Here is a 14041-nt window from a genome sequence, read left to right as displayed (position 1 = left end):
GAAATATATTTTAAAGAGGAACTTAAGCTTTTAAACATATCCAGTGGTGGATGGAATAGGGTCACAGTGGGTCATTCACCCACTCTTTCCCTTTTTCATTATTTTTCTCTCCCGAGCAAGTGCAATGTTTGTCATGGTAATGAAAGTGTCTATAGGCGGTTCTTTGGATGGTAGATTATGGGGTGGGGGCGATTTAAAGGTGTAGGAGGTCAAAAATGGTAGCAGCGCTGGATATCGAAGAGTATCTGTGGAAACGCATGACTTTGGAAAGGGGTCTGGAGATGAGATCCTGAGTGGATTTATTTTGTGATCTTGACTTCCCTTCTAAAAATTAAACATCTTAAAAAAGCTATGCTTGCTGGTCTTAGTTAGTCTTTCAGCCTGGTCAGGCTGGTCTGTTGACTAGTTTTAGAGGAGTTTTGTGCACTTTTCATCTGAACAGGCTGGGAGATCAGCTAAGACCTGCATAAACCAGAAAAGACCAGGAAAGTGGCTTGGGCTAAGAGAACACACACTGACAGGAGAGTGATTTGAAGATATACACTCACTGAGCACTTTGTACACCTACTTATTCATGTGGTTATTTAATGAACCAATCGTGTGACAGCATTGCAATGCATAAAATCATGCAGATATAGGTCAGGAGTTAATGTTCACATCAACCATCAGAATGGGGGAAAAAAAATATCTCTGATTTCGACCGTGGCATGATTGTTGGTGCCATATGGGCTGGTTTGAGTATTTCTGTAACTGATCTCCTGGACGCAGAACAGTCTCTAGAGTTTACAAAAAACAGAAGACGAAAAGCCTTGTTGATGAGAGAGGTCATAAGAGAATGGTTCGAGCTGACTGAAAGGCTATGGTAACTCAGGTAACCACTCTGTACAACTGTCTCAGAATGCACAACATGTCAAAACGTATTCCTAATAAAGCGCGAAGTGAGTGTACATAAAACTAGCACAGCTATGTAGAAAACCTTTTGCCTAGGATAATGGTCTCCTATACAGTTTAGCATTCATAAAACTAAAATAATTGACCAATCAGAATCAATTATTCCAGAGAGATGTGTAATAACAGGCAATAAAAGTGGTTATTAAACAAAGGACACACGTGATTTACCACTTGTTTGTTGACTATTGGGGAGGATTTTAATCATGATTGATTATGGAGTTCACATTTAATCCTTAAGTCAGAACACCAGTGGAAAACCCCTTTATTTCTATTTGTTGAAGAACAATGTTTCTTTGTCCAAGTCATTGTTTGCTGCAGTCATATTTCTTTACTATATTAGTTTCTGATTACAAAATAACCCCCTGCAGGATCTTATCTCCAGACCACTTTTATTTCACAGATAGTCTTCGGTGTCGTCCTCTGCAGATACCACAGCCCCTATTTTTGCCTAAATTCTACACCATTATATAGCCTCCACCCCCTACTCTAGATCAGATAAGTTATGGTTGGGTCGCCAATGTGGACACAGCGTATCAATATAAACTATATAAGAAAGCTCAGAAAGATTAGATACCTGAGAGGTTCATCCACCTAGAAAAGTAGAATCATTTCAATAGGACAGTGGAAACAAAGGGACTCATTTTATACAGAAAAAGTAATGTACAGGCTTTAAAAAGGAAGCTTCACATTTATGTCTTTAAACCCTTAAGTACTCTTGCTCTTTAGACTTACAATGAAAGTGAATTACTGTGAAAAAACATTCTTTGTCTTTGTTTTAACAAAATGAGCAATGAGTTACAATTATTTTCCATGGTAATCAAAAGCATGCTGTTGATAGAGCTTACATTGAAATTAAACCTGAAAAATCCAGAATTTAAAATTTACATTTAAAAAATAAGTCATTGTTACTAAAATGTGTTTTACCATGCAAAACATTACATTTATGTTGGCTCACCATAATGTGATCAAACAGGTTACATACTTCTGCCTTCATGCCATAATTTTATGAGGAACATTTATACACCATACATTATTATCTGTGTAATCAAACATTATAAACATTATTTATGGTAACTGTGATAATTATAATAAGATGTCATCTATAAAAAAAAAAAAAAAAAAAAAGCTGCCCTCAATTTACATTTCCATACACTTATTAATCTTCGCAAAACTCACAAACATTGTGACATTGTTTACTATTGCCATACATCACTTGTAATATCCACTGTCATGAAACATTACACCAGCACTGTGTCGACTTAGGAAAAAAATGGCTTTGACAGACATACTGTATGATGTTTTTATGCCGACTGATTGGGTTAATATCATGGTGTGAAACTGTAGACTCCCAAATAAGCAAATTAGCATGATTTATTTAATACCAGATTGTTCATTTAACTCCATCTAGTTGGTTTCCACCAGCTCAACCCAAGTTGCAGCAGTTTATGCTGAAATGTTTAAGATAGAGGTTGAGATTTTGCACCGGCCCAGGAACCCGCACCCAAACCACTACCCATGCATCTCCACTATCAAGTATTCTCTCAATAACACATAGAAAGACTTTGTGGTGGATTGCAACAGTCCAATACGTTAGGTCTATCTGTATACATTCTGGGCATTCCTGTTATTGTGATTTCATTAAGGGGCCAGTGATGACCCTGACCACACAGAGATGCTGACCCCTGGGCTCTTTGGAACAATAGACTGGCTTCTTGAGACTGATTTTATTGAACCTGAGCTTCACCAAGCATATAATACTACGGCTTTAAAACCCATTTCAAAATAAGTGACCAGAATAGGTTGCAATGTATCAAACTGCTTGATGTCAGATAACTATCGAAGTGAAAAAGATGACACATTGGTTTTGGTTTCACCAACAATTTCAAGTTTCAAGTCATATTAAGATAATTGAAAGCAGTTTAATCTTTAGCTCTGTTTTCATCATTTTTAAACCTAAGTGTGTGCAAATTCACATTTCAGACATTTAGAAAATTCCTCTGGTTCCAGCACAGTCTGAGCTATGTTATTACTTATCACATTCACCATGAGCTAGTCTTTGGGTGTGGAACATTATGCATACAAACACACAAAACAGAACAATGTAAAGAGAAACAGACAATTAAAATAGTTAATCAATAGAAATAGTCTTTCTCACTCACAGAACAAGTGTGACTAATTTCCCTTGTTAATTAATTCCTTAATTCTAATTTGAATATATTATTGCTCTTTTGTGTCTTGTTTACTTCAAGCTTGACTGTCTCCCACAGTTCAGCCTCTGTTGACTTTGGTATAGCTGACCATTGCAAGTTAAAGACATCAGAAAATACTCCCACAAAGACATAAATATTCTTAATGTGTGTGTGTGTGTGTGTTTTATGTGTGCTCAATCTTTAGCTCACAGTGCTCTTTTTCTACATAGTATGTGGTTGTTTTGTCCTTATTTTCTTTCAAGAAATTTTGTTTACTTAGTAATCAAAGGGCAATCATTAAATATCTGCTTATTTTTGACAAAGCTTTGTAGGTTGTAGGCTTTAAGACAACTTCAAGGGACAGTTCACCCAAAAATGCCATCCCAGGTGTGAATGACTTTCTTTCTTCTGCTGAACACATACAAAGATTAGAAGAATTTTAGAAGAATATTTTTCAGCTCTGAAGGTCCTCACAATTCAAGCAAATGGTGGCCAGAAATTTAAAGGTCCAAAAAGCATATAAAGACAGCATATAAGTAATCCATAAGACTCCAGTGGTTAAATCTATATCTTCAGAAGCGATATAATAGGTGAGGTTGAGAAACAGATAAATATTTCATTCATTTTTGTTCTTTTTATAAAATTCTCCTCCCTGCGCCATAGGAGATTGATAGTAAAAAAGGACTTAAATATTGTTCTGTCACTTTTATGCTGCCCTTATGTGATTTTTTTGGAGCTTCAAATGTTGAAACCACTCACTTGATTGCATGGACCCCAAGTGCTGAAATATTAATCTAAAAATCTTAATTTGTGTTCAGCAGAAGAAAGAAAGTCATAGGCATGAGGGTGAGTAAATAATGAAAGAATTTTCATTTTGGGTGAATTATCCCTTTAATAATGAGGCCTCCAAACTATAACAAATTCTATTTATAACTAGAAATACCTTCTTTTATTGTGTGTTATACATTAGATTTAACCTCAATATTATTTAGCAATATTATTCTGGACCGTGTGCTCAACGTACCAAAATGAGCAGGCTATTTTCTCTTCAAACATCTATACTACTGTACTTTTGTGTTTTAGATTATCATTAGAGAGATCAGTCATAACAATTCTGTAGTTTCTAGTTCATTACTTAAATAACTTTCTATCACCAAGTGCTCAAATGAAAGTTGAAAAACAAGCAGCATTTCCATTTTAAATTTAAGCGGAAGTTATGTTGCTACTCTGATCCAGTTTCTTGTTCCTTGAGGTCCACTAGGCTCAAGCAATGGTCACCCATTTTAGTGTGTTGTTTGCCCCATACAGCTTCTGCTCCCCCTAAACGCTGTCCAGTTGCAGTGACAGGTGGCTCTTTTTGTTTTGCTAACACAGGCCAACAGCTGAGCAAAGGAGCAGCACCACTGGTCTTTTTGGGGGACGGGATGCCACCTCTCAAGCGTGCCATTTGCACCAACACCCATCCCTTTTACTCCATCCTTATCCCCTCTTGAGCAGAAGCCAGCTGGACGCTACAGGTGGCAAGCAGCTTCCGAATTCATAGAATTTAGAATCACCTCTGCTGCCATTGTTTATTTTCACAGGTTTTGTTTGGTCATGTTGAACTGAAAAGTAGACAATTTGATTCAAAAGAGACTGGTGCAGTATGTTTATGATATTATCTGTTAGTTTTTTTGCTTTCATATTGTAATGTTCAGCAATTTACTCCTTAGTTTTTTTTATGACTAATCTACTACACCATGACAACAATGAAACACCAATAATAACACATTAAATGAAACTATTTACACAACCTTTTTTTTTAATGAAAAGTGTATTGCAAGTCATCTTGTCCTTCAGGTATTGGCATCAATAAAGGGATTGTTCACCCAAAAATGAAAATTCTTTCATAATTTACTCACCCACATGCAAGATGTGTATGACATTCTTTATTCTGCAGAACACAAATGAGAATTTTTGAGAAGATATAATAATAATTCAGCTCTGTATAGGTCCATACAATGCAAGTGAATGGTGACCAGACATGTCAAGCTCCAAAAATAACATAAAGGTAGCTTAAAAGTCATCCATATGAATCCAGTGGTTAAACGTATTTCCTCAGAAGTGATTTAATATGTGTGGGTGTGAAACAGATCAATATTTAAGTCCTCGGTTTTAACAAAAGTCCAAAGTGATTGGATCACTTCAGAAGACATGTATTAAACCACTGGAGTCATATGGATTCCTTTCATGCAGCCTTTATGTGATTTTTGGAGCTTCAAATGTCTGGCCACTTTCATTAAATGGACTTACAGAGTTGAGATATTCTTCTAAAAATCTTTGTTTGAGTTCAGCCATATTAGAAAGAAAGCCAAACACATATGGGAGGCCATGAAAGTGAGTAAATGATGAGAGAATTTTCATTTTTGGGTGAACCATTCCTTTAGGTCAGTGGTTCCCAACCTTGTTCCTGTAGGCCCCCCACAACACTACACATTTGGATATCTCCCTAATCAACCTTACATACCTGATTCAACTCATCAGCCCATTAGTGGAGACTCCAAGACCTGAATTAGGTGTGTCAGAAAAGGGAGATGTGCCAAATGTGCAGTGTTGGAGGGCATCCAGGAAAAGGGTTGGGAACCACTGCTTTAAGTAAAACTATTTGATAAACACACGACACTTGTCTTGGTAATATGTAATTTTTAAATAAATGAATAAAAATAATCTTGCTATTGAAAAATTGTGAATTTATAATAGCATAATTCTATAACTTAAACAATGTTACTGTCCATCAAATCACTCTGAATTTACAAGCAGGCTGTTTGAACCAATGAGCTCTAAAATACCGGTTTGAACATTTTGGAGACGCAGACAGACGAAACCGTCTGACGAAATAAGAAGGTTGAAACGTATAAATGTCCACGGTTCTTTGAAAGGTGCGAGTTTCCCAGATTAAAAAGACAGAAATAAATATTTTCAAGATATAACTGAAGTAATGTTTTAGTATCTTAGCAGTATTAACTAAGTATCATCGGTGATTTGGGATTACTCTTATTAAAAGTCCACCCCTACTCGACATAGTGGTATAATCCGATTCTACACTGAAGGCCGAGTTGGGTCTGCGTACAGTGGCGATGCATTTTAGCGAATCGGTTCGTTCGGATGTTTCATTGAAATGAACCAGAAAAACAAACTGATTCATTATGTTATTGCTCAGATGTGTTGCCAGGAAGCCCAGCTTGGCATTTAAGTTCAATTTCTGTTATAAAATTATTATTTATCAATCTGTTTTCCGATGTATTTGTTATAAAGTTTGCGACAAGTGTTGTTATGCAACATTATTGTTAACGACAGCAACTTTATTGATAATATGTTCTCAATATTAATTATAATGTAGGTTAACAATATTTTTCATCTCACAGTTTTTTTTTTCAACACCACATCATTCCTTCGACCTGTCGAGTGGCTTTGAGCTTTGCGGTTTGTCCGAATCGGTTTGTCTGAATCATTAAAAAGAATTGGTTCAGTATAACGATTCGTTTGCGAATAGAACATCGCTGTTCAGTTCACAATGAGCAGCGTTCCATCAGCTTCGGAGCGGTAGAGGGAAGAGCTATGTCCGCTATGTGTTAGAAAGTTCATTCAGTCTCACCGCTCCATGAAGCCGGTACAAATCTGCAGTTTTATGACATTGGTATTGGGCTCTACATGTGTCCATCCATTTCTTAATCTTTTAATATTATCCTCCAGTCCATTGTTTTGGGGGATTTATTTTCGATAAGAAACGGATCGGTTTCGTGTGCCTGTGGAAAACCGGAGCGATCGAAAAAAGTTTCGCCCTGTCTCGCGGAAGGAATGAATAAATGTTCAGAGACGAAAATCCGCGTGAGTTAACGAACACAATGGAATGCAAAGATCTTGACACACAGCCGGCAATAAATCAGTTGACACCCTCAGAAACACGTAAGTCGTGGTTGATTTCTAAATCCTTTATATTTTCAGTGAATGTGAACGGTATTAATATGATTAAAATACAAGTCTGTTAAATAGTGCATCTCACACTTTCCTGTGATTTATACATTCAATACATAACACTAGGAAAAGAAGAGTATAAAAATGCTATTATATGACAAGGTAGAACAACTCTTATTTCAGTAAAAACACATGTTTTTGTGCCCACACATCACATTCTAATGCTCTTTTTTTGTAATTATTATTAAATATATATCCTCCAATCATTGCTAAGACCCTGGTTGTTATGACGTCATAGTGTTCACACTATGACACAGTGAATCAAGCTCAAACACGAGTTATTCACGCGGGAATTGCACAATCCATTCTGGTGCAAGCATATTATCAAATAATAACGATCGGCACACTTTCTGGTGCCATGGACTTACTTGCCAGACGCTTGATTATAGTACAGTTCCCCATTTCTGTGTGGTCACTTTTTACTCTTTGCATCCTATGACCTAAGAATGCAAGATGATTCAATAAGAATGATCCCATTGATTGATTCATAAAATCCATCAAGATGCGCTCAAGTTTGATTGTGGTATTTCCCTCATGAATCCGTTCACTAAGACAGCAAGACAGCATCATCTTTATCATAAATGTCCTCCTAGTTTTTGTAGGTTCCTCTCCTAAACTCAGAAACTGGATTGGAGGCTTGTTATATAAAAGGATTGCTGTGAAGTGCATAGTACCTTGGTAACAACAAGCCTATGCAGCTAAATAAACCATTCATTTTGTATACACCCTGCAATTATTGCATGTTGTGATAAGCTTGAATATACTGACACATGGCATCTCTCGCTGAACTTGAAGCCCAGTCCTTAAATGGAGAACCTGAGAAGATGAGTTTGTGTTTGCAGATCTTCTGTGGATTGTGGTTTGGCCCTTGCTCCTGATCAAGTTGGTTATGTAATGCCAACCTTGCATCATCATAAGATTTTGTTTCCCTGTGCTTCCTTCTGGCTTCAGGCTGGAGATGATGAATCCTCACCCTGATTATGGGGATTTTAACCAACCCATCCATGATTTTAATTGAGAGCATCAGTTTGAATACAACTACCTCAGATCTACTTTTATGCACAGTAGTTATCCTTAAACACAGCCTTAATGCAGAATTGTATTGATTCTCTTGTTCTGAGTATTGCAGAATGTAAAATGACTTAACAACTCTATGCAGTTGCAAATAGAGGTGCTTGAGAGAGTAGTAAATCTATTTTTTGTAATGATATGTGTGCAAAGAGACCACGTCATTCATTTGTTGCCAATGTGTCACCTCTTATTTTAGGAATCTTTCTCTTTATTAGGTACTTCGTTTTGAGGATCTGCCTTGAATGAAGGCTAAGGCCACTTAAACACTAATGCGTTTTCGGTTGAAAACATAATTTTTCTTTACGTTTTGGCCTTCCGTCCATACTGAGACGGCTTTTTTGACAGCGAAAACTGAGCTTTTTGAAAACCCTCTCCCAAATGGATACATTTGGAAATGCCGTCTTCACATTGTAGTGGGGACAGGAAAAAAACAGAGGTATCTGAAAACGTTGACGTATTTATTATCATGTTATGCAGTCATGTGATCCATTCAACCCAAAACAATCAAGATGATGGGCCATATTTTAGCTGTGTTGTTGTGCCTGCTATTCATTTTGATAGCATTGTTAAAAATAAATGTAACTTTGCACAACATTCAAATTACAAAATATCAAAGGCGACAGGAAGTTTACTGTGAATTGCTGTCTGGCGACAGAACACGAGGACGATTACGTTTCAGCGATTTTTCGTATATGCAGTAATCATATATTTTCATACGTTTCAGTGTGGATGAGAAACGTTTGGAAAATGAAAACGCTGTTTTCAAATTTATCCAGATTAATGTGGACATAGTCTGGAAAACACTTGCTTTTAATATAGTCAACATTTCTGCAAGGATGCCCTGAGACCTGCTGGTCACTTGCTAAACTTTCAAATAGAGCTTTTTGTGTTAAAATGGGATTGGGGTCTTTCTCTTTTTAGAAACTGAAACAAGATGCTGCTTTTGTGTTTGGGTTCTTTACATTGTGGACTTCATTAATTCTGATGACTGTTACTCATTAACTTTCTTTTTAATCCTTCATAGAAGCGCTCAGTTTGTTGCTTTAGACTGATTAATTACCTTTCATGGTTTTGCCATTTTTCACCAAAGACAAAACAAGACACATGGCTTGGTAGTGCACACTTAGGAGCCCATTATTCAATTGTTTTAGAGAAAATACATGTGAATTTAAGTCCACAACGTTAATAGTGTTTCCTGAATGGGAGCTGAGGCATTTTTCAGTCTGATGAGGTCTGCTCTGTGGAGTTCTGCCCTGTCAGGACTTTTAAAGAGCATCTTCTAATCTCTGTTTTCTTTAGATCTGCATTCAGGCACGAGTTTTAGTCAGTTCCCCTCCCCACCTTTCATTGTAAACCCCGACTGTCGGCAGTGTTTGGTCCAATTTCATTATAATCTCTCTGTGCTGAAATCATTTAGGTTCATCTTGCTCAATGAAACTAGGCTACATCCCCAAACACTCATCAGACAATGCTTTACTGGCCTGTTTCACCTGTTTGGGGTGTTTATAGACTTTCTGCAGGCTCATTAATATTTAAAGTAACATTTTAGAGTAGTGTTCATCGGATATGGGTTTTACAATGGCCGATGTCTAGAGAGCAGGATGCCCAATGGCCAATATAAGTTAGATGTGCTTATTTTACACTATTTGCTCAAGACTCACAAAAATGTCAAATAAATTATTAAGGCTGCCCCTAATAGTCGACCAAACGTTAGTCGATGGTTGGTCGCAGAGGAAAACTCCACTGGAAGTGGTGAAGTCACGCAGTCATTGACGGACAGACATGATCATTAACATGGCTGGTCCATGCGGTAATTTATTATGCCGGGCAGGAAATCCAAAGTGTGGGATCAGTTCAGGAGGGTAAAGGATGACCCCAAGAAGGTGACATGCAAATCATTCATCGACCTCAAACATGGCTTATCATTTGAAACATGTAAGTAGCCTAAAATTAGCCGCTTAGCATGGCCGCTCGTTTTGCTTCAATCCACTTGTTCCACAATGAGAGTGCTTCTGTATTTACTTACATTGTATTTTTGCATTATAATTCCCTCATACTTTGCGATCTACATCACATGAAGCTATTTGGAAAGTTTAGAGTGCATCTGGACTGTGAGCTGGGTAATTCTTCCTCTCCTAAGTCAGGTGCGAGATGCGGTTCTGCTCTCATCATTAGAGTTTAAAGTGATCTCATACTACATTCAGTTAGATCAAACAACTATTGGACAATGAACATTTTTGTTGACAATTATTTGTTGTCGATAACCAGAGGCGGCGGCAGCCGATTTTGCCGGGGCTTCAGCCCTGAATGTTTTGAGTGTAGCCCCGAATAAATTTTGAAAAGTTGACTGACAAATATGAAACCGGACAAAAGCCTATGTAAACCCCCGAAATCATAAGTTGCCTTATTTCATTGTGTTTTGGCTTTGCACATACTGCATACAGCCTGTAAAAATAGACATAGGCATAATCTAGCCTATAGAATAAGTTTCTTTGCTGTCGGTAGCCTATAGGCGACTCCGTTTCTTCCTCTCTGTTGAATATGCAGCAGGTAGGGGAGGAGCTGACATCAACTTACGTTACTTAGTGGCGAGTTAGCAGGAAAGACAGCAAAAATGAAGCAAATGAGGCTTTGGGGATTTTTCCAATAGAAGTCAGTGGGTAAGAATTCACATTTGTTTTTGTCCTTAAAGTCTAAAGATCATCATCTGGCTGGCTTTCACCCACAGTAGGGGTGAAACCTCAAGACGTCCACTACCGACAGATATTACATGTTGTAGCCTCTAGCCTCGTGGTTAGCGCATCCGCCTCTCACGCTGGAGACCGCTGTTCGAGTCCCGTTCGAAGCATACTTTTCTTGTTTATCAGGTGTTGTTTTCTCTAAGGATAACCAATAAGCATTAGCACATAATGTATGTGTGACTTGTTTTGTGATATTAGTTTGTAGTAAATATACACTTTGATTTGATTAAATGGTTTTGTAGAGGGTAGCAAAGATGTGCCAGAATCAGGCATGGAAACTGGTAACAATTAATCAGTCACTTTACTTTAGAGAAAGTTAAAAGTGAAACATTGTTTATCCTAATGAAAGGATTTTGACAGATGAACATGGAGAATTATATACAGTTCGATGCCATGGTGTGTCAATGAACTTAGACTAAAGTCATTCATGTATTGCTTTAACTTAGGATCTTATACATCATTTTGACTATTTATGTCAAAAAATATATATATTTTTTACTTCACTTTACTCACCATAATATAACTCTTTTGTGATTACTTTATGTTAATGTACATGAAAATTCAAGAATCATGATAGATATTAGGGCAATCCCACTGATCTGCTCTTCCAAATACATTTTCTTCAATGGTATTGGTCTACAATTTGACATATGTAGCACTTGATGAATTAGTTGTTTGAAGCTGATTTGCAATAAGTTATGTGCTGTATCTGTTCTTTTGCATCACAGATGATTCAGGGAGGAGAGAGGATGAGTTAGTCGAGGATAGTACTAGAGTGGAAGATTTAGGAACTGTAGAAACAGGCCCAGCCAGAGCAAAACTCAAAGAATACCCTCTCACCAGCTTTGGACTACAGGGAAGTGGTTGCTAGTGTGAAAATAAAATGGTCTGGGCTAAGCCCCGGATGTCCTTCAATGCTGGAAACGCCTCTGTCGATAACGTCGACTTATTGTTTCAGCCCTAGTGGGGAGTAAGGATGCTAAATTAGTACCTTGCTTACTGCATGTTTAACTCATGTGCATTTCTCTCTATAAATTAACAAAATGTTCAGACAATCTCCTTGCTGGTTTTTCCGACACATTCAGATTCATTACCGCTTTTGCCGGTATCGCTGCAGATCGCTTCGTGCATACGCTTATAAAATGTATATTTTAAAGGCTCATTATTATGGTTTAGTATTTCTCTGTAATGTACAGCAGTGTTAGCAATGTTACTTGTAACATTCTTTCTCAACCCTGGAACATAAACCATTTTCTGAAGTAATAAATTGATATCATAAACATGCAACAACTAGTGGACTAATGGCCTAAACTAATGACTACTAGTTGACTAGGAAAATCTTGGTTGGGAGCAGTCCTACAAATTATGTTTATTATGTATTGACAAAGCTGTTGGTAGATTTTGACCTATTGGCCAAATATTGGCCGATTAATCAGCCTTAATAAGATGAATCACTAATTCAGTACAAATCAGTATTTTGAGGTAAAAAACAAGTGTTGGAAATGTTTCCAGTTGTTTTATTACATATAGCCTAAGTGTCATCTTTATAACCTAGATAAACCTAAAGCAGCGTGTTGTTCAGGTTTCAACAGAACATTAAACATGCATTGTTTGTCTAGATATGGGTTCCAACATGTTCTCATTGTGGTTAACGAGCCAGTTTATTGTCATCAATAAATGTTGGCTGCTATTAAATAGAAATCCCACTGCAATGCTTAGCATGTTAATTTATCAGAACAGTGCCTTTTAGAAATTCGGTGATCAACCAGATGCTTTGCCATGCACTCCAAAACAATTCTGTGTAAGTTAATCTGTTATAAAATACATTTATCTCACTTTTCTTTGTTGCTAAATGGCATATTGAGTTATTCTTATGTCAGTGAAAATCATTAGGCCCTACATGTGTTTGATTAAGCTTGATATTTGCACGCAAGACAAATTGTGTCTTTTGAAGCAGAATGCGTAACATAATTTTGTTCAGAAAGGATTGATATGACTAACATTTTAATGTGTGTGTGTCCATTTCAGCTCTGTGTGGGCTAAAGAACTGACAGGGGCTAGTTTCTGTTTCGTAATATGTAACAACCCCACCACAACAATACACATTCATTCACACTCGCACCTCCTTCTCTCTGTTACTCCTGTGAAACAATATCATTCACTACCAAAACCCTGAACCAAGGAGCGTTTACATAATATGGAGATAATATCCTTTTTTGGGATGACAACATTGATGGCTTTGTAAGATAGAAGACCAAAGCCTTGCAAGTAGTCCTCTGAAAAAAGACACCGTTCAAGGTGATTGGCACGTTCGTTGTTAACTTGTTTTAGCATGGTGGGAATTTTTGTAGCTTGGCATCATGCACATGTCAAAGTAAACATTAAAAGAGTCCTGACACCCTGGAGGGGGAATGTGTTTAATTAGCATTAACAATGAAATTATCCAATTTGATAAATCCTATCCACACATATAGTGTGTGCAACAAGAGCACAAGAGCACACACTTAGCCTGTGGAATAGATGCGGTTCTCCACTGCTACAAATCTTGCCTATAAACTGTGTCTCTGGAGTAATTAATCTTCTCAGAAGATTTTAATGTTGTCAGAAAATAGGATATGGATGAAAGACATTTTCAAGGCCACATTCAGGGTGGAACAACTCCATATCTTTTGACTGGATCATTTTGCTCCTTTTTTCCCCCTTGAATTCAGATGATTAATACATTTCATTTCATTTTCATTGTCCCAACCTATGGAGATGGAATGATCTCAAAAATAATATATTTACAAAATACAATTCATAAATGCACAGCACAATTCATTCACAAAATCTGATTCATAAATTAAAAATGTAATTCATAAATATGCAAGCGAGGGCACCAATATTTCCCCAATTACTCACACAAATACTTCTCACTTAAATGAATTCAGAACGTTTTTACAAATATTTAATTAATTTGCATCAAAACATGAATTGCAAATCGTCACGTGTTAGATTTGTGTGTGGCTTTTTTAAGATTTTCCTGCCAGATTTTGATGAAAATATTATTATTGTTATTTTTTTTAGGTAGTGCTC

General features: G+C 37.0%; 1 protein-coding gene across 4 annotated transcripts in view; it reads left to right on the top strand.

Moving 5' to 3' along the window:
- Window positions 1–6708: 6708 nt before the first annotated feature.
- Window positions 6709–14041, top strand: part of LOC127655661 (MAP7 domain-containing protein 1-like) — a 64284-nt gene continuing 56951 nt past the window's right edge. For all 4 annotated transcript variants that reach the window (XM_052143578.1, XM_052143576.1, XM_052143577.1 and 1 more), the window contains exon 1: window positions 6709–7085. In XM_052143578.1, coding sequence (XP_051999538.1) covers window positions 6986–7085 — 100 coding nt within the window. In that variant the 5' untranslated portion in view covers window positions 6709–6985. The remainder of the gene's footprint in view (window positions 7086–14041) is intronic.

The sequence above is a fragment of the Xyrauchen texanus genome, chromosome 15 (assembly GCF_025860055.1).
Source record: "Xyrauchen texanus isolate HMW12.3.18 chromosome 15, RBS_HiC_50CHRs, whole genome shotgun sequence".
Taxonomy (NCBI): Eukaryota; Metazoa; Chordata; class Actinopteri; order Cypriniformes; family Catostomidae; genus Xyrauchen; species Xyrauchen texanus.
Note: the sequence above shows the minus strand (reverse complement) of the source record. Positions and strands in the feature narration are given on the sequence as shown.